The following is a 21,808-nucleotide window of genomic DNA, read 5'->3' on the forward strand; positions in this document are numbered from 1 at the left end:
CGGATACTCAGTGGAACGACCCGGCTCTCAGGAGTCAGTTCTGCTCTGGGTTATCTGAAAGGGTTTAGGATGCACTGGCGCTGTATGAGACCCCCCTTTCCCTTGATGCTGTTATGTCCCTCTCTATCAGAATAGATAGACGTCTTAGGGAGAGATCGAAAATTCCGGAGCAATTGGTTACCTCTCCCAAGCAACAGTCAGCCTGTACTGACTTAGATGAGCCTATGCAGCTAGGCGGAACTTCTCGTCAGGTCTGTCCTCCCGAGGTTCGCCGTAGGGGGGGGGCTTGTTTTTTCTGTGGGGGGAGGGGTCATTTCATTAATGTCTGTCCCTCCTTTCTCAAAAACAAAAGACCGTCGGAAAACTACTAACCCCGGGCTGTGCGGAGGATGTCAGCCGGGGGGTATACGTTTCCTCCATACGAACATCTCAATTTGTGTTACCAGCGGTCATTGTTTTTGGTGTTAAGACGGAGTCTATTTCTGTTTTTCTAGACAGTGGAGCAGGGGTAAACTTGATTGATGCCCATTTTGCCCGCACTATGGGTTTGTCTCTCTGTACGCTGCAGAGACCTATTCCCGTATTCGCTATAGATTCTGCTCCTCTGTCTCAGAGAAACCTCACCCACATTGTTCGTAATTTACACCTTCGGGTAGGGGACCACCATAATGAGTGTCTTTCATGTTACGTTCTGGAGGGCCTTCCCTCTCCGGTGGTATTGGGTCTTCCCTGGTTGGTAGCGCACAATCCAGTGGTGGATTGGCAGGCCAGGGAGATATTGGAGTGGAGTGAGCATTGCAGAGAGAATTGCTTAAATAACAATTGCTTAATCGCCTCCATAGCTTCCCTACCTACATTTATTTCGGACTTTGAGGACGTTTTTTCTGAAAAGGGTTGTCAGAAACTACCACCTCATCGTCCTTATGATTGCCCGGTTAACCTGATTCCCGGGGCAAAATTACCCAAGTCCAGGTTGTATAATCTTTCGGGTCCCGAGAGACAAGCCATGAAAGATTATATCTCCAAGAGTCTGGCTAAGGGACACATCAGACCCTCTTCTTCACCCGTGGCTGCAGGGTTTTTCTTTGTTAAAAAGAAAGATGGGGGCCTGCGTCCTTGCTTAGATTTCCGTGAGTTAAACCAGATAACCATCCGTGACCCATACCCTCTTCCTCTCATTCCTGACCTTTTTAATCAGATTGCGGGTGCTAAGTGGTTCTCCAAACTTGATCTTAGGGGGGCCTACAATCTGATTCGTATCAGGGAAGGGGATGAGTGGAAGACAGCTTTTAACACCCCTGAGGGGCATTATGAAAATCTTGTTATGCCTTTCGGTCTGACCAATGCCCCTGCTGTCTTCCAACATTTCGTTAATGATATTTTTAGTCATCTCATCGGCAGGTTTGTAGTCATATACCTAGATGATATCTTAATTTATTCGGCTGATCTGAAAACACATGAGGTGCATGTCAGGCAAGTACTGCAGGTCCTACGGACGAATAAATTATATGCGAAAATTGAAAAATGTGTCTTCGCTGTTCAGGAATTACAGTTCCTGGGATATCTATTATCTGCTTCAGGTTTCCGCATGGATCCTGGGAAGGTCCAAGCAATTTTAGATTGGGATCTTCCTGAGAACCTTAAAGCCCTACAACGGTTTTTGGGTTTCGCTAATTTCTATAGAAAGTTCATTAAAAATTATTCAGTGATCGTTAAACCCCTTCCTGACATGACTAGGAAGGGGACGGATTTTTCCAAATGGTCTGACGCCGCTAAAGATGCATTTTCCTCTCTAAAGGAGAGGTTTACCTCGGCACCTGTTCTAATTCAACCTGATGTCTCCCAGCCTTTTATTGTCGAGGTAGATGCGTCAGAGGAGGGAGTGGCAGACACGAAACAGCTGAGGAGGAGAAGCTACGGATCCCTGAGAGAGACAAAAAGGATAGCAAGGCAAACACAGAAAACAATAACTAAGAAACACCATGATCTTTAGCTATAGAGCGCGCAGCCACCCGCTGCGACTTCCTGACCCCGGGTATAACGGAGTCAGACGTGGCTCTTGATACCCTCGTGACAATACTAGTCTGAATATTCCAGCAGATAATGGAGGAGATAGGGCCTTACTTGTGTTAGACGCCGCTAAGGCATTTGACAGTGTTGAATGGAACTACCTATGGGAAACATTGAGAGTCATGGGCTTTGGTAATCGATTTATTCAGTGGGTGAAAGTGTTGTATTCAAGCCCAAAAGCACGGATCAGAGCTAATGGGGGGCTGTCAGATAGCTTTTCTTTGTCCAGGGGCACCAGACAGGGGTGCCCATTGTCACCCTTGTTGTTTGCGTTAGCAATTGAACCACTTGCAGCCCTTATTCGCCTGTCACCTCATATTGTGGGGTTTAGATATGGTGAGACGCAAAACAAAGTGGCGATGTATGCTGATGACACTATGTTATTTTTGGGTGACACTGGGGGCTCTCTGGATGCGGTCATGGCTTTAATAGATAGATTTGGTGGCTTCTCTGGGCTCCGGATAAATTGGCAGAAGTCCGCCTTGATGCCGGTTGATGGACAGGCACTCTCTGGTGTGCAGGCAGATAGTTTGATTCCTTGGGTGGGCAAGTTTAAATATTTAGGGCTATATATAACACCTAGACTGCTAGATTTTGAAGAGCTTAATTTAACCCCTTTGCTAAATACCTTCAGGCTTAAGGCTAGGACATGGGGTAGACTCTTTTTGTCAGTAGTGGGTAGAGTGAATCTCTTAAAAATGGTAATGATGCCTCAGTTACTATACATATTGAATAATGCACCTGTATGGATCCCAGTGGAGAGATTTAGGAAAATACATTCGATATTTAGAGATCTCATCTGGAAATATGGTCAAGCTAGGATTAAGCTGGAGACGCTGCAATATCCCAAGTCTGAAGGTGGCTTGGCTGTCCCTAACGCCTGGATTTATTTTTTAGCCTCTCAGTGTCAACACTTTAAGGGTTGGATGGAATTTCAGCTACCAGATGTGACGGGGAAGATACTGCAACACTGGTTGGGCAGTAGGGATCTTATGGGTATTCTGGAGGGTGCAGGGATGCATGGGGGAAGAGAGAAAGTGACGCTTATTGAGCTTATGAAAAAAGTGTGGGCAAAGGTGAAATTGATCAGGGGAGTTGGTGGGGTAGGAGAGCTTTCCCCATTGTGGAACAATAACCTGTTGCCAGAATTCATTTCTCTATCAGGAGTCCGAAATTGGGAATCCCATGGAGTAATGAGGATAGGTCAATTGATTGAGACTAGTGTATTTAAATCATTTCAAGGTCTACAGCAGGATTTCAACATTCCCAAAGTGTGGTTCTATCAATATCTGCAACTGAGACACGCATATGAGGTCACGATAAGGAAGGGATGCACTATTGCAAAAGTGGATGTGGTTCATAAACTGGTTCTCCCAGCTGGAGGAAAGAGAGGTTTGATATCACAGGTGTATACTCTGCTTTTAGACAAATTTCTGGTAGAATTCCCCCTTACTAGGATGAGAAAATGGGAAAAGGATTTGGGGGACATCTCAAAGGAACAGTGGGAAGATATATTGGAGGCAGTTCCGAGAGTGTCTGTAAGTGAACAGGGCAAGTTGTCACAACTATTCATCATCCACAGAGTTTACAAAACTCCAGTATTTTTGCGGAAAATTGGGATTAGAACTGATGACAATTGTCCAAAATGTATGGCGGAAGGTGCAGATCTATTTCATATGCTTTGGTCTTGTCCAGTGCTAAGTAGATATTGGGATGAGGTGTTGTCTTTGATTAATCGTAACCTGGAGTTGAGGGTACAGAAGGACCCTAAGATATGTTTGCTGGGATATGTGAAGGAGATTGGTGGGGGAGAGGCGGTCAAGGTGGCAGTTGGGAGACTACTGTATGTGGCCAGGAAATTGATTGCCTTTAGGTGGATCCAGGGGAGTCCGCCAACGGTGGATGATTTTGTGAGAAAGGTGAATGATATGTTAACATTAGAGAAGGGAGTGTTTGTTAGGAGGGGATGTCCTTTGAAGTTTGAAAAGTTGTGGAATGAATGGTTGTCTCACACTCATGTTGTAATATAAAAGATCTTGGAAATTCATGCTCTGATCTGGGGAGGGGGGGGGGTTGCTGTTGGGGGAGGGGGGGTGGGTGCTGGTGGGGTTATAACAGTAAAATGACTTTGTAAATGATTTGTCTATATCTTGGTATATTCATTATGTACAATGATTGTAGAAGATGTAACAAATATATGGACAGATGATAATGTTTATATAATTGTGTATATTTGTGATGCGGAGGGGAGAAAACTCCATGAAAATTGAGATACAAAATGTATTGTGATATACCAATTTTATTTGAACAATAAAAAACGATTTGATTGGAAAACCAAGCACACCATTGTTTTTCTTGTGAAATTCCCAATAAGTTTGATGTGTCACATGACCCTCTTCCTATTGAAAAAACAAAAGTTGGATTCAAAATGGCCGACTTCAAAATGGCCACCATGGTCACTACCCATCTTGAAAAGTTTCCCCCCTCACATATACTAATGTGCCACAAACAGGAAGTTAATATCACCAACCATTCCTATTTTATTAAGGTGTATCCATATAAATGGCCCACCCTGTACAGAGAGGACGGACAGGACAGATTGTGGTGATGTGGAGCTGTGGTAATGGAGACTGCATACAAGTGCTGCTGCTCATTAAACCCACCCTCCTTTATGTACTTCATGTCTCCTCATCATTTCCATTTCCACAGAGCAGAGAGGAGGACGAGGCAGCTCTTTACCTCAGTGTTGTGAAGTAACTTGTCCTACTGTGTGATTAGGACCAGTTCTGTGTGTACTGGTAGGACAGCGGCCATTTTCTTTCTCCTAGTGATTGCTCCAAAGACAAAACTAGCCACTCTTAAAGAGGACCTTTCATCTGAATCAAGTAAGTAAACTGAATATACATACATGGAGAGCGGCGCCCAGGGATCCCCCTGCACTTACTATTATCCCCGGGCGCCGCTCCGTTCTCCTGTTATAGGCTCCGGTAAAGTCATAGTTAGGCTCCACCCATTTGAGCCTGCCGCGGTCTCCTTCTCCTATGTTGTAGCGCTGGCCAATCGCAGCGCTCAGCTCATAGCATGGCTAAGAGCTGAGCGCTGCGATTGGCCAGCGCTACAGCATAGGAGAAGGAGACCGCGGCAGGCTCAAATGGGTGGAGCCTAACTATGACTTTACCGGAGCCTATAACAGGAGAACGGAGCGGCGCCCGGGGATAATAGTAAGTGCAGGGGGATCCCTGGGCGCCGCTCTCCATGTATGTATATTCAGTTTACTTACATGATTCAGATGAAAGGTCCTCTTTAACTAATGAAAGGTATTTGGGAATATATTTATTATAAAGTAATATTTAAGTATTTTCATTTTCTTAATTCCCAGAGAACCCCTTTAAGTCTCGGGAAAATCCTTTCAACCTTCCACGCTCTTCCACTGTTCCTGCAGCCAGTCCGTTTTAGATTCTTTCCCCCCCAGAACTGTCTTCTCACACTCTTCTGACAATTCTTAGCTCCAGGTGGTTGGTTTATGTAAAGTATCTGCTGGTTATCTGATCTTAGATGTCCTTTCATGTTCTTGTGCTTGTAATGCCCTATGCTCATCGCTTCCCTCTGAACTTCTGTTTATCTCCCATTTAATGCTTTCGCCCAGTGACATTCAGTGAAGTGTTACAATCCACACAATAGCGCCTACTCTTGAAATGCTGCAGTAGAAGTACTTGACTTACCCGTATCTGAAATTATTGTTACGCTCTCCAGTACAACAATATAATCTGCAGAACAAAATACACTTCAAACAAGGTATTAATGTAGCAGACAGTGCTTTTGTATGATACCTGCCAGGATTATCACTCAGAATGATGGTATCAGCTGTATTATGTCTATGACCATGTCAATGGGCAGCAGCAAAGCTTAGTCAGGCTATGATGAACACAGTGGACACCCCCTGAGGGGGGAACACCTGGAGCCTGAAGCACCACAGCCCCCCTTCATCATGTAATTATGGTTATTACTGTTATTTTCTTAAAGGGATTGTGCAAAGTTTTCAAATTATTCTCTTATCCAGGATAGGGGATAATTAACTAATTGTGCGGACCTCCACTGATCCCAAGATCGGCGGTCCAATTCCTGCCTCTCTATTCATTCTCTATGGGACTGCTCTCAGCGCCTGGCAGTGCAAAATCTCATGTAGGCGCAGAAGAACTTGTTTCACTGCCAGGATCCTGACATGCGCAATGAGTGGAGGTGTATAAAGCTCGGCTTCATGTGCTCGCTGCGCATGCCCAGGAGATGCTGGGACCACTGTCAGCTGAGGTCAGGATCCCTGCTGCAGAACGGGGAGACGACTTGGTGACTCACGTCATCCAGCGATACGCCACAGGTAATCCCTTAGCTACGTTTTGATGACATCAGGTACATTTTAGGGTCCATTCACACGTCTGTGTGTGTTTTGCGGATCAACGGAACCATGGATCCGCAAAATACGGACACTTAATAGAAAATGCCTATTCTTGTCCGCAATTGCGGACAAGAATAGGATATGTTCTATTTTTTTCGGGAACGGAATTGCAGACCCGGAAGTACGGGTCCGAAATTCCGGATCCGGGCAGCACATCGTGCTGCCCCATAGAAATGAATGGGTCCGCAATTCCGTTCTGCAAAATGCGGAACGAAATTGCCGACGTGTGAATGGATGCTTAAGGCTGGGTTCAGACCTGAGCGTTTTACAGCGCGTTCCTACGCGCTGTAAAACGCTCAACAGGCAAGAACCAATGTTTCCCTATGGGAATGGTTCTCACCTGAGCGTTTCACAGCGCGTACGATCGCGCTGTAAAACGCCCGACGCCCCAAGAAGTACAGAGCTTCTTTGGGGCGTCTTGTCGCGCGTTCCCGTACATAGACTTCCGGGAACGCGCGACAATGGGTGTTCGCTTGTTCCGGAGCCGCGTCTGTAAACGCGCATACAGAGCTCTCCTTCCCGTACGCTCAGGTCTGAACGCAGCGTAACAGTGGATTTTTCACACAAACACCCTAATTGCGGTGCTGTGTGCCCATACAGCAGTTTATGACCACATATCGGGTGTTGGCGTAGTCAGGAAAAAATGCATAACAAATTGTGGGATGGAGTTTTTTTTCTATTACCCCTTATGAAAATGAAACATTTGGGGTTAAAGCAATTTTTTATAGGGAAAAGATTTTTTGCATTTTTATGGCCCAGTTCTTATAAATTCTTTAAAACACTTGCAGGGTCACAATGCTCATTATACCCCTAGATAATTTCCTTGAGGGGTGTAGATTCCAATATGGGTCATTTGAGGGGTGTTTCTTATGTTTTGGCATCTCAAAGCCTCCACAAACCTAAAATGATGCCTTAAAGGGCTTCTGTCACCCCACTAAAGTCTTTTTTTTTTTTTTGGGCTAGTTAAATTACTTATCCTGCGATATCTGAAAATATAATGGTGTTACTTACTTTGATTCAGCAGTTTCTTCTAAAAACAAACTTTTATAATATGTAAATTAGGGCGGCTACTTGCTGGTAGCAGCTGCAGAAAACCACCCCCTCGTCGCGTTGATTGACAGGGCCAGCCGGGATCTCCTCCTCCGACCAGCCCTGTCGGCATTTTAAAAATCGCGCGACTGTGTTCATTCGGCGCAGGCGCTCTGAGATGAGGAGGCTCGCCTCCTCAGCACTCCCTCAGTGCGCCTGCGCCGATGACGTCTTCTATTTCGGTGATGTCATCGGCGCAGGCGCACTGAGGGAGTTCTGAGGAGGCGAGCCTCCTCATCTCAGAGCGCCTGCGCCGAATGAACACAGGCGTGCGATTTTTGAAATGCCGACAGGGCTGGCCGGAGGAGGAGATCCCGGCTGGCCCTGTCAATCAACACGACGAGGGGGCGGTTTTCTGCAGCTGCTATCAGCAAGTAGCCGCCCTACTTGCTGGTAGAGACCTAATTTACATATTATAAAAGTTCGTTTTTAGAAGAAACTGCTGAATCAAAGTAAGTAACACCATTATATTTTCATATATCGCAGGATAAGTAATTTAACTAGCCCAAAAAAAAAAATATTACTTTAGTGGGGTGACAGAAGCCCTTTAAAAACACCCTAATAAAATCAAGGTCCTAATATCTACAAGGTTGGATATTTCTATAAACCGCAAAATCAGTATGATAAATATTGTGGTTTGCTTTGCTGTTAACCCTTGCTGTGTTACAGTAAAAGCTAGATTAAAATGGAAAATTTCACCTCCATTTTGCTTTAATTTCTGCTGAACACCTAAAGAATTAACAAAGTTTCTAAATTCTGTTTTGAATAAATTGGGGTACAGTTTCTAAAACAGGGTCGTTTATGGGGATTTATATTATGTGAGCCCTCAAAGTCACTTCAGAACTGAATTGGTCCTTTAAAGGTTAGTTTTGGAAATTTTTACTGAAATTTTGAAAAATTCCTTCTAAAGTTATAAGCCTTCTAATGTCCCCAAAAATAAAATGACATTTACAAAATGATAACATACATTAGACATATGGTGATTTTCAACTAATAACTATTTTGTGAGGTATCACTGTCAAGGCAAAGAAATTCAAATTTACAAAATTGCTAAATTTTCCACATTTTCTGTAAATTTGGGATTTTTTTTTATTAATAAAGGTAAAACATATCAACCCAAATTTACCACTAACACAAAGTACAATGTGTCACGAAAAAACAATCACAGAACTGCTTGTCCGATTTGGAAAATGAGGCTGAATCAGGAAAGTGTTAATAATTTGTTATAAAATTAATGTAATGTATAAATCGTTGTCAACACAAAAAAAATCACCTATCCTGACAAATATCCACTGGGACCCACCAATAATCACAATAGGGATCCTGTGCATTAGTGGATTAAGTGGGCTAAAGGTCCTGGACTCTTCCTCGTGCTTGGGTCTCATGCTCTGTCACCCTGGTGCTGATGCTTCTCCGAGCACCTTCACATTTTTCCATGATTTGGACCTCCCTCATCTTCACTCATTTGTACAATTTTTTTTACAGCTGACAGTAAGTGTCAAAATGGGATAATTTCATTAAGGCCGAATGCACACGGCCGTGTTCCGCGGCCGAGAGCGGTCCGTGGTATGCCGGGCTGGATTCCTGTTGAGAGCAGGAGCGCACGGCGTCATTGGTTGCTATGACGCCGTGTGCTTCATGCCGCCGCTGCACTACAGTAATACACTATACGAGTGTATTACTGTAGTGCAGCGGCGACATGAAGCGCACGGTGTCATAGCAACCAATGACGCCGTGCGCTCCTGCTCTGAACAGGAATCCAGCCCGGCATACCACGGACCGCTCTCGGTCGCGGAACACGGCCGTGTGCATTCGGCCTAAAAGGGCTACTCCATGAATAAAAAAATTAAAAAATCACACAAATTTATCATGACAGGAATATTTGAAGTCCGTTTTGCTTGAGTCTGCATTGTCTTATCTTATGTCACATTTATCAAATGTCACATGTTGTTTAATTAATTTGTGTTTTCCTTAAGGGCTCATGCACACAAACATATATATTTTTTTTCCATTTCAGTTTTTTTTTTTTACAGGTCCGAATGTGAAACCATTTACTTCAATGGGGCTTAAAAAAACCGGAAATGATTCTGTGTGCATTGTCTGTATGTCTGCATCTCTCTATTCCGCCCAAAAAAATAGAACATGTCCTATTATTGTCTTTTTGCGGATGAGGATAGGGCATTGTTACATTGGATCCGCGAAAAAAGGGATGCAACATGGACGTAACACAGACATCATCTGTTTTTTTTTGCGGATCCGTGTTTTGCTGACCGCAAAATACATACGGTTGTGCGCCTGAGCCCTAAACCTAACACTTGTCTAAAAAGACTACTCCAGTTTTCCTACTCCACCCTGTTACTGGAGAGAGATTGTGACTTTTTTTTGTGACTGTTTAAGGATAAATCTGGAGGGAAAGTTATTAACATAGCTATCCACACCCACTTTTCCACCACGTTACAAAACTGGAGCGAGTGGTGTAAAAATGCAAAAAGTCGCAAAATTATGAGCAATCACTTAAATTTTGGGCAAGTGCAAAAATTCTCAAAATAATTCTGGAATGAAGTTCTGATAAATCAGGGCCATAATCGAGTACATGACAATCTCTTTCTAACAAAGCTAGAACCAGCCCTGTACCTCACATGGGTCCAGAGATCTCCTGAAACTGTGCTGCTAGATTTATTTCAAGCTGTCAGTTAAGGGGGCATGTGCTTTCTCAGGGGGGCAGGTCCTTTCTGCTGCAGCTGGTGACAGTTGAAGGTTGGAACTGAGCATGTGCTTCTGTCACAGTGAGCAGAACAGAGAAATTAGAAAAAGAGCAAACAGCAGGTGGCGCTGTACAGAAAGATTTCATTGAACAACTCAGTTCTAAATTTTTAATTACCGTACATGCAATTACAAAAGTATTCAGATCCAGGTGCTGGTTGGAAAACTGTAGAATATTTTTCATGAGACAACCCCTTTACTGTGAGTTTGAAAATTGTCAAAACAGGTAAGGTGTTACAATACTAAAAGAAGTCCTACTCAGATTGAAACCCGCTCTGCTCTAGTGCCCTTACTCCGATCCTCCCCACTGGTGCAGCTATGAAGTCATGTTCCTGGCTGCAATGATGATATGCTTGTATCCCGAATGTGACTACTGCAGCATCAGACCGTTGAGGACAGTAATTGGCTGCAGCAGTGTGGTACATGGGACATCACTGCAGCTGAGATGATTGGGGCAGCAGTGCTGGAGCAGTGGGGGTTTAAATCAGTTATTATAACTTTGTTTACTATTTTAATTTTTTATAAATTTTTTTACTACACTTTTACTATTCATTTTTTTTTTTACAATTTTTTTTTACTACACTTCTACTATTCTTTGACTATTTTTTTTTTTACTGACAACCCCACTAATATTCTGCACTTTACAAGCTGTTGTTTCAGGTGGAGAGGTTTCAGTTTTTCTGTACACGAAGCTTAGTCATTTTACAATGAAAAGTGATGCAACTTCCTAATATAACGTTGTTTCAATTTCTCGCCAAGAATGGAAAAATCTTGTTTCTATCCAGATGCTGAGACCTGTTTAGATCTAATACTTGTTTCATGTCGGCTTGTGCTACAATCGTATCCGCATGACACCACTTCCAGTCCATTTCTCCCAAGTCCTTCACCCTGTGATTCCTGTCCTTATGGCAGGGTAGCCCCTACAAATGTTTCCATTCCTAGGGACCCCTACTGCCAATGCTGGTGGTGTAGGGGTGGGTAAAGCTCCTGTAATTCTTGTCTACTGCTAGAATTTGGCTCATATATGTTTAGTGCTTTTCAGGCTGGAGTCAATTTTCCTTCCCTATTGTAAATGTGACAGGTCCTGTTGCTGTATTCTGGGGAACCCCTGGTCACAACTGAAACCCAGCTTTAAAGGGGTTTTCTGAGATTTTTTTAACGGATGACCTATCCTCAGTATCTGATCAGTGGGGGTCCAACACCCGGGACCCGTACCCATTAGCTCACAGTAGTGCCACAGCCATCTCCATGCTCACCGAACACAGTGCCATACGTTGTATAGCGGCTGGGCTTGGTATCGCAGCTCAGCCCCATTCAGTTCTATAGAGTGAGCTGCACCTAGCCCATTTGACCGATTAAAGTGACGTCACATTGCCTAGGGAAAGCTGCGGAGCTACTGCGAGTACTGGTGTCTTCTCAAACAGCCGATTGGCGGGGGTCCCGGGTGTCAGATACCCAGGGGCGTTGCTAGGTCAAAATATTCGGGGCCTGGGCCCCTGATGTTTTGTCCCAAGCCCCGAATGTACTGCCTGCCTGTTAGATATATAACTGTATTGCCATCCTCAGGACGGCAATACAATTGAATCTAATGCAGTGCAAGAGCTGAAGGACCTGTGATGACATCACAGATCACAGGCCATGTGATCAGTTCTAAATGCAGTAGCTGAAAAGGACCTGGGATGATGTCACCATCATGTGACCAGTGCAGGAGAGGAGGGCTCAGCAGTGAATAAAAGAGGCTGAGGTGAGGTCTGCTACATGAGGAGAGGTAAGTGAAGATTACTCAGTGTGAGAGGCAGAGCAATGTTGGGAGTTGTAGTTATTTAACTGGGACTGTATGTTAGGGCTGAAGGGAGGGAAGTTATTTACATGGGACAGTGAGGTGGAGTGATGTTAATTACATGGGACTGAAATTTGGAAGTGGCTGGGGTAGGGTGATGTTATTTACATGAATTGTATGTTGAGGGGTAATGTTATTTATATGGGACTGCATGTTGGAGGTGGCTGGGGAGAGGGCGATATTATTTACATGGGATTGAATGTTAAGGGGTAATGTTATTTACATGGGACTGCATGTTGGAGGTGGCTGGGGAGGGGGTGATTTTATTTACATGGTACTGTATGTTGGAAGGGGCAGGAGAGATGGTGTGATGTTATTTATATGGGACTGAATATTGAGGGGTAATGTTATTTACATGGGACTGTATGTTGAAGGTGTCTGGGGAGGGAGTGATGTTTTTTACATGGGACTGTATGTTGAAGCGGCAGGGGAGGGGGTGATGTTAATTACATAGGACTGTGTAATGCAAGGCACCAACGAAACAGACCAGTGAGGGTGAAGTAAAAGGGGTTTATTAACAAAATAAACAAAGTCCAGGTAAACTTCACTGGGCAAACATCAGGCAAGCAAAAAACGAAGGAAAGCCAGGAGTAGTCCCGATCCGTGCATAAGGCTACTTTCACACTTGCGGCAGAACGGATCCGACAGGCTGTTCACCCTGTCGGATCCGTCCTTCCGCTATTTTGCCGTGCCGCCGCTCCGTCCCCATTGACTATAATGGGGACGGGGCGGAGCTCCGGCGCAGCATGGCGGTGCACGGCGAAAGGCCGCCAGACTAAAAGTCCTGCATGTCCGACTTTTTAGTTCGCCGGCTCTCGCCGTGCACCACCGTCCTGCCGCAAGTGTGAAAGTAGCATTATGCACGGATCGGGACTACTCCTGGCTTTCCTTCGTTTTTTGCTTGCCTGATGTTCGCCCAGTGAAGTTTATCTGGACTTTGTTTATTTTGTTAATAAACCCCTTTTACTTCACCCTCACTGGTCTGTTTCGTTGGTGCCTTGCATTACACAGTCCTATGTAATTAACATCACCACCTCCCCTGCCGCTTCAACATACAGTCCCATGTAAATAACATCACCCCCTTAATATTCAGTCCCAATACTGTGTATGTACAGTCATCGAGGGACAGCTGCAAGCCCACCCATCCAGTTCTGACTGACATTCCTTTAGCTTGGCCATGTCATCACTGGTGCATCTGAAATCTTGGCTATAAGTGAAATTTCGGATGTGCCAGTGATGACGTGGCCAAGCTAGAGGAACGTCCATCAGAGCTGATGGGCCACCCTAGTGACTCCAGGTCACGGACTTTGGGCACATCAGGTACATTTTTGAATTAGCCACAGCCCCCCCATGATCAGATTACCCTGTTGGCAGTAAGAAATGTTAAGAAAAATAAACACTCTCTGTGGTGCCACCCTTTGCTGAGTGGCACCCTAGGCACCTGCCCTCAGGTGCCTAATAGTAAATAGCGTCCTGACAGTCACCTGTTACATCTGCTGCTCCTCCGGTGCTGATGATCCTGTAGTCACCTGCTTGCCGTGATGATCTCAGGGGTGATGATGATATGTCGGGCATGTGACTGCTGAGGCCAAGGGAACGCGCGACAATACGCCCCAAAGAAACCCCTGTACTTCTAGGGGCGTAGGGCGTTTTACAGCGCATTCGTACGCGCTGTAAAACGCTCAGGTGAGAACCATGCCCATAGGAGATCATTGGTTCTTGCCTGTTGAGCGTTTTACAGCGCGTAAGAACGTGCTGTAAAACGCTCAGGTGTGAACCCAGCCTTAGAAACCCCTCCTATAATGGGGGAATTTAACATTGTAGGTGTATTTGAGGTTCGTTTTTAGATTAGAGCTGTTATGTGCTTCAGTGGCAAAGTCATGAAAATGGTGCACCGTAATAATACATTCTGCACTGTTGTTGCACTTATTTCAGCAAAATACGCCTAAGGGATGCCTGGCGTGGACTTGTTGCTTTTTTTTGTGGCTTTTTAAAAATAAAAAAGCGATCTTCTGTGACATTCAGGCCAAATTTTCACCTCAGGTCTGTAGGTGGCGCTGGAAGGCGCAGAGCTCAAAAAGTCCCAAAATCTTTTCAAAAGTCAGAAAACCCCTATTTGCCACTTTTTGAAACCAGAATTTTGGCGTGCAGGACTTAACCCCCCCCCAAATATGGAAGAATGTGACCTATTCAGTGACAGCAAGGAGAAAACCTGAATACAATAAGGAACCGTTTATTATATAATCATTAGGCTTTATTTCCATCGAACTGGAATACTCGCCCCACACTTCTAGATGATATCATCCTAATATTACACCTATGTTAACAGGTAAAAAACAATGCTCCTGCTCTGGCTATTATAACCGCGTCCTCTTCCTCTGGAGAAGCTGGGTGGCCGGACCTCTCTCTCGGGCTGTTGGGGAACGTTCGGTGATAGACATGTATTTGGGCCGGGACAAGCAGCGACACCGTCCACGCCCCCTCCCCCTCCTCTGGGCGGGGCCGTGTCCGGGGCGGGGCCTGCTCACGCGGGTTGTTACATTGTGATTGTAGGGAGGCTGCTTGACTTGAGTGGTCGGGAGACCACTGCTCGGGTCACATCGTCGTCTGTAGCCCCTGCTGGGCGCCTTGGCCCGGGGAAGGGTGAAGCCGGGCGCAGCTGGCAGGGGTGAGCGCCAGCCTGGGCTATGGGAGAAAAGCAGCTGAAACTTTTCTGGAGTTACTGGGAGAAGCCCCCACCTGGACAGCCTACCGCAAGGGTTGAAGCCTAGGGAGAGCCGCCAGTTGGCATCCTTCTGGGCACAGGCGCTGGTCCTACCATGCCTCTCTCCAAGATGCCAGGATGGGTGATCCTGCCCGTCACGCTGCCAGCCTTCACCATCACCGGCATGTGGATAGTGTAAGTTCTGCCTGGCTAATGATGGGGGAGGTAGTAGGGGGAAGACTGATCAAAGGAGCCTTTGTGTTGGAGAGAAAGGTAATGACCTGTGTGCATGGTGGGGGAGGTATGGGGGCTGGCACTTGTCAGTATGTCCACATCAATGGCACAAGTCCCTGGCACCTTCATCATGTCACTTCTGTCAGCTGATAATGAGCCCTGCAGCTGCTCCCAGGCCTGTCCTGGGATGGCTCAGAAATACTAGGTGGTGGACCTGGTCAGTCCTGCTGTCACCAGTGGTGGGGATTCTGCTACCTGAACCATCAGATAAGGAGACCTCATCACACCACCATGGGTTGTCACCTTTTGAAATTTAGAAGCCTGATGCCAATTTCCCTTAGGGCAAATCGAATATCGTAGACGAGTCAAGTGTGTCTGTAATTGTGTCTCCCTTATTATTATCATTACACGTTATGTTAAACAGTGATGCGCTGATTTGTTTTTATTTTTTTATAATTTTTGTGTATTTTATAATATAGATTGACAGCCTGACCTGTCTCAGTATATTATTGCCTGAGCCTTGCTCGTGGTTTCCATCCCTTCTTCCCTCCACCCTGTGTTTCCTTGTGTAAGGTGTATGGGCACATTACTGGTTGTGCCATGGCCTGGTTTGGCATTAGGGTGGTATAATGTACCATGTGTTAATATGAAGCTATTGATTTCCACTGCATTCTTATTATAGTGTGTGTGTGTTTTTTTTTTCTTGTACTTTTACGTAAAGGTGGTTATTAAAGGGTTAGTCCTGTTGTGTGATATTGATGACCTATCCTCAGGTAGGTCATCAATTTCAAATAGATGGAGTTCTGAATCTTGGGACCCCCTCTGATCAGCTGTTTGATAGGGCTGCATGCTGTCTACCATGTAATAGTGGTTCTCTACTATGTACCGACGGCGCACAGGTAAACACTGACGAGGACACGGCTCTCGCAGCTGATCGGAGGGGTGCCAAGAGTCAGACCTCCACCAATCTGAAACTGATGACCTGTCCTGACAATGGGTCATAAATTTCATGAACCCTTTAAGAATCTTAGAGACCAATTGGAATTGGGTGAAAAAGTGGTCATGATGATGATGGGTGATCGTTAGTGAGATGTAGCGCGTCATTCTATACACAGTGGTTACGGTAAGTGGAGTCTTGGAAAACTTGTCCAGGATTACTACTGTTGCTTCACGCTAGTTCTACCTCTGCCCCTTTCGAGCTGGAATGTAAGAGGACACCATTTGTTACTTATCTGACTTTCTTTACTAGCTCAGTTTAAAAGAGGGTTTTCTACTGTGAATAAAAAAATCGGATAAATGCAAAAAATAAAAACAGTAACTTTATAATATAAATATTCTCTCTATTTTGGAAGGACAGGGAGCACTGAAGTCAGATTGTGGTAATTGCTTCTGATTGGCCGCTTGATTGGGACTTTGGGTTAGCCTCCTGCACACGACCGTAGTTGTCCCGTTGCCGTATTGCGGACCGCATTTGCGGTTCCGCAATACACGGGCACCTTTCCCTGTGCATTCCGCATCACGGATGCGGACCCATTCACTTCAACGGGTCCGGAGAGATGCAGAACGGAAGCACGGAACCCTACAGAAGCACTACGGAGTGCTTCCATGGGGTTTCGTCCCGTACTTCCGTTCTGCAAAAAGATAGAACATGTCCTATCTTTTTGCGGAAAGGCTGGATCGCGGACCCATTAAAGTGAATGGGTCCGCAATCCGCTGCGGCTGCCCCACGGACTGTGTTCGCAGCACAGCCACGGGGCACACACGTTCGTGTGCAGGAGGACTTTTGAGTGAGTGCAATCATCTGCTACATCGGTGTCCTTTGGGTGTCTAAATTGTGGGTTTTCCATCTTATTTTTATTTTTTTCCAGCCATCCCTGAAGTGAGAGGGTAAACCAGGTTTGGGGAAGCAAAGGGATGATCTTGGCTGTAGAGAACATAACTGATATAGACCTAAAGATTTCCCACGGACAAGTGAAAGTTTAGTTGTATCAATTGGCTTGGGAGCAGTATAAGGCCTCATGCACACGACCGTTGTGCGGCCATTCCGTGCTTTTGGGACCACAAATTGCAGTCCCAATGCACGGGCAAAGTCCGTGTGGCGGCCGGGACGGATCGAGACCCATTCAACTTGAATGGGTCCGTGAAATAGAACATGGCTGTTTGCGGGCCACAATACGGCAACGGCCGTGTGCATGAGGCCTAAGGCCGTGGCCATATTGTGGCCCACAAACAGCGGGTCCGTAATATGCGGGCACTGGCCGTGTGCTCCCCGCATCACGGAATGGTTGTCGATCCGTCCCGGCCGCCACACAGACGTTGCCCGTGCATTGGGGACCGCGAATTGCAGTCCTCAATGCACGGAACAGCCGTGTGCATGAGGCCTAAAGAAGTAAGTATTTTAATCCAGGGTCGTGGATTTATCTCTGTTGTGCAAGGTGTTTTGTTGTCTTATTGGGATATCATTGGCAGATTGACCAAGGATCGATTTATATGCAGTACTCAAACTAGAATAATTTGGGTATTTCCTCTAAGAGTGGGTTCACAAGTGACTAAAAATCCACAATTCCGCAGCAAAAACGCACAAAAAACCACAACAAATCTGCACGTATTCCATGCGGTTTTTGCTGCAGAAAAGAGCAGATTTCACCATCTCCATTGAGAAGGGTGTGAAATCCTCAAGAGAAATGCACTGTATAAAATGACATGCTACAGACTTCAAATCCGCAATACTGCAGCTTTTCTGCTCTTTTACGTAGCGTGTGGAGAATTCTGAAATTCTCATCCACTTTGCTGGTACTGTACGTCACCTGTGACCCAAGCCTAAATCTAATTAGTAGTTTGTGGGACCTCGGTGCTCTCATAAGGTGGATATAGACGTGCAGATTATCGGGATCGAACATGAACTCTTGTTCCCGACAATCTGCCTGTGTAAAGGTGCATCAGATCTTCCAATGAATAAGCGAACGCTCTTTCATCGGGTGATCCTGTCGCCCGTGCAGGCACATAATTATCGTTTCTGGCCAGCAGATCGTGCTGTCTAAACAGGGTTCTGCTGCCCAGAAACAATGCAGCCGTATGAGGACGAGCAATCGCAATAGTGATCCCTAGTCCCCATACTGTGGAGGTGATCGCTGCACGTAAATGTGCGGTCTCCTCCACTGAACGAGCAGCCGATTGCTGTGAAGGAAGGCTTCCTTCCCAAAATCTGCTGCTTGGTGCGTGTAAATGCACCTTAAGGCCTCATGCACACGACCGTTTTTTTTGCGGTCCGCAAAAACGGGTTCCATAGTTCCGTGATCCGTGTCCGTTTTTTCTTCCGTGGGTCTTCGTTGATTTTTGGAGGATCCACGGACATGAAAAGTGAAAAAAAAAAACTAAGTCAAGTTTGCATTGAAAATGATAGGAAAAACGGACACGGATCACGGACGCGGATGATCTTGTGTGCATCCGTGATTTTTCACGGACCCATTGACTTGAATGGGTCCGTGAACCGTTGTCCGTGAAAAAAATAGGACAGGTCATATTTTTTTCACGGACTGGAAAAACGGATCACGGACGCAGAAGCCAAACGGTGCATTTTCCGATTTTTCCACGGACCCATTGAAAGTCAATGGGTCCGCGAAAAAAAAACGGAACAACAGCCGCGGATGCACACAACGGTCGTGTGCATGAGGCCTAAGTCAGAAAGTACAGAACCACAAATATTAACATACAGTTCCTTTAATAATTAGCTGTAAGGGCAACTACGCACATGAAATTGGCTCTGCCACTTTCTAAGAAAAAAAAGTTTCAGAATAATGATTGCGTATTTACATATTTTTATTTTTGGAGCCTGCATTTGTGGCTTTTTTTTTCTAGCGTTTCTGCACACAGGGTGGATTACCACTAGCGTTCTCTTTATGACTTTTTTCCCTATAGATGCACCTGGAAAAAAATGCCAAAAGCTACAGCATGTTGCATTTTTTAAAAGAAGCAAGAAAGACAAAATCACTGGCAAATGAAAAAAATAATGCCAGCAGCAAAAAAAAAAAAGCTTGTGTGCCCTGTGTTTCATATTTCCCATAGAACTTCTGATAGCATCTGGAGCTGGTGTTTTTACTGTAAAAAACACTGGTGCAAGAAAAGTGGGGAAAACGCTACTAAAAAAACAATGCGTGTAAACAGCTTAAATTTGCAAGTCCTCTTAATATCCCAGAAAATAGTATTAAACCGCTTCCGAGTCTACTGCATTGAAGGTTACTGTCTGTATCCCCAATGATCTAGGGCAGTGAAGGGATTATTGACTGTATGCCTGGTGGTTTATAGTAGTGAAGTGGTTAATATCTAACCCTTTCACTAACCTAGATGCCCAAGGATGTAATGTCAGTGTTCCTGATAGTCTAGGCATCGACAGTGAAGGGATTCATGCTGGTATTCCTGATTGTATAAGGGTGATATTACAGTGTCCAGTGTTTGGGCAGCGTGAGGGTCGATGGATGATAACACATCCTACGGTGGTCTTTTGCACTGTGGTGGTCTTGGGCAGTGAAGGCATTATTGCCAGCATCCCTGGTAATCTAGGGCAGTAAAGGTCTTATTCTTTAATACCTGTGGGTCTGGTAGGTTACAGTAACATTAAGGTTGTGACTTGAATGTATGGATTTCTACGGAATTGTCCCCAAATGATCCTCAGAATCTATGTTCACCACCACAACAACCTTCACCAAAACCCTATCACACTTAAAGTGACATAGCTCCCGAAAACTCATTACAATTATCTCATCACATGACCTAAATCTCCGGTCGACCCATATTCTCTCTGCTGTACCATAACAGGAGGTTGAGTACTGATGGTTTAGCTTTCTGTTTCCACCCCTCATAGGGGGATAGAGAGGACTGTGCAGCCGTTATTGCATGGCTGCACCATTCTCTTTATGATTGGGGAGAGCATGTCAGGAGGGGCTCAGCCTGATCACTCAGGGGAGATCCCTGAAAATCTGAGCGGGCACACACTTTTCATGAGTGGGGGTAGCTTCTGAGCTGCACAACCACACAGCTTAGAGCGGGGATCAGCAACCTTTGGCACTCCAGCTACTGTGAAACTACAACTCCCAGCATGCAAACATACTCGGCTGTTCTAACTCCTACAGAAGTTAAAGAAGCATTCTGGGATTTGTAGTTTCTGAACAGCTGGAGTGATGGAGGTTGCTGATCCCTGGCATAGAGGGAACAGTGTCCAGGGCCATGGATTCCAAGGTGGGCAGCACGGTGGCTCAGTGATTAGCACTGGTGCCTTGCAGCGCTGGGGTCCAAGGTTCAAATCCGACCAAGGACACTGGCGTGCCCAGGGTGTTTGGCACCGGGGGCGGGTCATTTCTCTGGCACCCCCTCCCCCCCAATACTTGACCACATACCTCTTACATCCAGGGACATCTCCTGTCATGTAGACCTTCTCTTTCCTCTTCTCCTCCGTTAGACCGCCATGAGAAATTCTTTCAGCCGCATCTCGTCTCTACAGAGTTTGTAACACAGACACGTTAGATTTCTCAGTTTTTCCATCAACCTGGTGTCCATCCTGGTGTCCCCACAGTGTCATCCTGCTGTCACCCCCAATACTGTGCCCGTTGTGCCCCAGGTACTATACTGCTGAAAAAATAGTGACCCTAATAGACCTAATTGTGGTCATTTATCAAACTGGTGTAAAGTAGAACTGGATTTCCAAAAGAGCTGTCAAATATGAAAGGTGGAATCTGATTGGTTGCTATGGGCAACTAAGCCAGTTCTACTTTACACCAGTTTGATAAATTACCCCAAATGTCCCTATAGTGTCCACAGCAGTTATAATGTCCCCTAGAGTGCCCCCAGTAATAATAACACCCTATATTGTGCTCCAGGTAATAATCCCTGTATAGTGTCCCCAGAAATAATAGAATGGCCCCTACAGTGCCTCCTTAATAGCAAGGCCCCCACACAGTAGTGTCCCCCACATTGCCATCCCTCCCATAATAAATTGCCCCCCCACTGTGTCACACAGTATCCCACCATATTCCCCCCATGTCCTCCTGTGTGCACCCCCTCATGTCCCCCAAAGTTGCCACATTATAAAATAAAAGTTTGCCCCCACACGTCCTCTGTCCACCCCGGCCCCCTCATGTCCCCCAAAGTTGCCACATAAAAGAAAAAAGAAGGAAAGAAACCCTAAAAGCTAAATACTTACCTGCACTTGCTTGCAGAGTCCCGGCACTGTGCTGCTGAGTCCCAGTGTTCTGCCATAATCTCTATACCTTGCCAAAAGTCTATACTGGAAGTGACGAAATCGCCAAGGAATCAGCTGGAGGAGGGTGTGCGTGGCGCTGCGCAAGCGCACATCCACCGGCTTAGTTAGCAAAGAATTATTTCACTACCGGCCTGAAGCCTATTGTGGTGATCGGCGGCGTGACAGGGAACTATGCGCTCCGTCTCCGCTCCCTGCCCTGCCGCAGTATGTGGGACTGGGTCACAGGTGTCAGCGCTTCAGCAATGAGCGCTTCCATCTGTATTGATAGAAGTGCTCATGGCTTCTGGGCCTGCTGGCACCCCTGTCAGAGCCGGCACCCGGGGCGCACCCCCCCCCCCCCCCCCCCCCGGGCACGCCACTGCAAGGACAACATCTGCATGGAGTTTGTATGTTCTCCCC

At 45.8% G+C, this 21,808-nt stretch overlaps 1 protein-coding gene across 2 annotated transcripts in view; it reads left to right on the forward strand.

Annotated features, from left to right (window-relative positions):
- Positions 1-14,720: 14,720 nt before the first annotated feature.
- The window catches only part of LOC121003706 (transmembrane protein 150A-like), a 133,640-nt gene continuing 126,552 nt past the window's right edge, over positions 14,721-21,808 (forward strand). The window contains exon 1 of one of the 2 annotated variants that reach the window (XM_040435571.1): positions 14,721-15,114. In XM_040435571.1, the coding sequence (XP_040291505.1) occupies positions 15,035-15,114 (80 nt within the window). In that variant the 5' untranslated portion in view covers positions 14,721-15,034. Of the gene's footprint in view, positions 15,115-15,143; positions 15,193-21,808 lie in introns of those variants that run through there. The other variant, XM_040435572.1, reaches the window with a different exon arrangement.

Source organism: Bufo bufo, chromosome 6 (genome assembly GCF_905171765.1).
Source record: "Bufo bufo chromosome 6, aBufBuf1.1, whole genome shotgun sequence".
Lineage (NCBI taxonomy): Eukaryota > Metazoa > Chordata > Amphibia > Anura > Bufonidae > Bufo > Bufo bufo.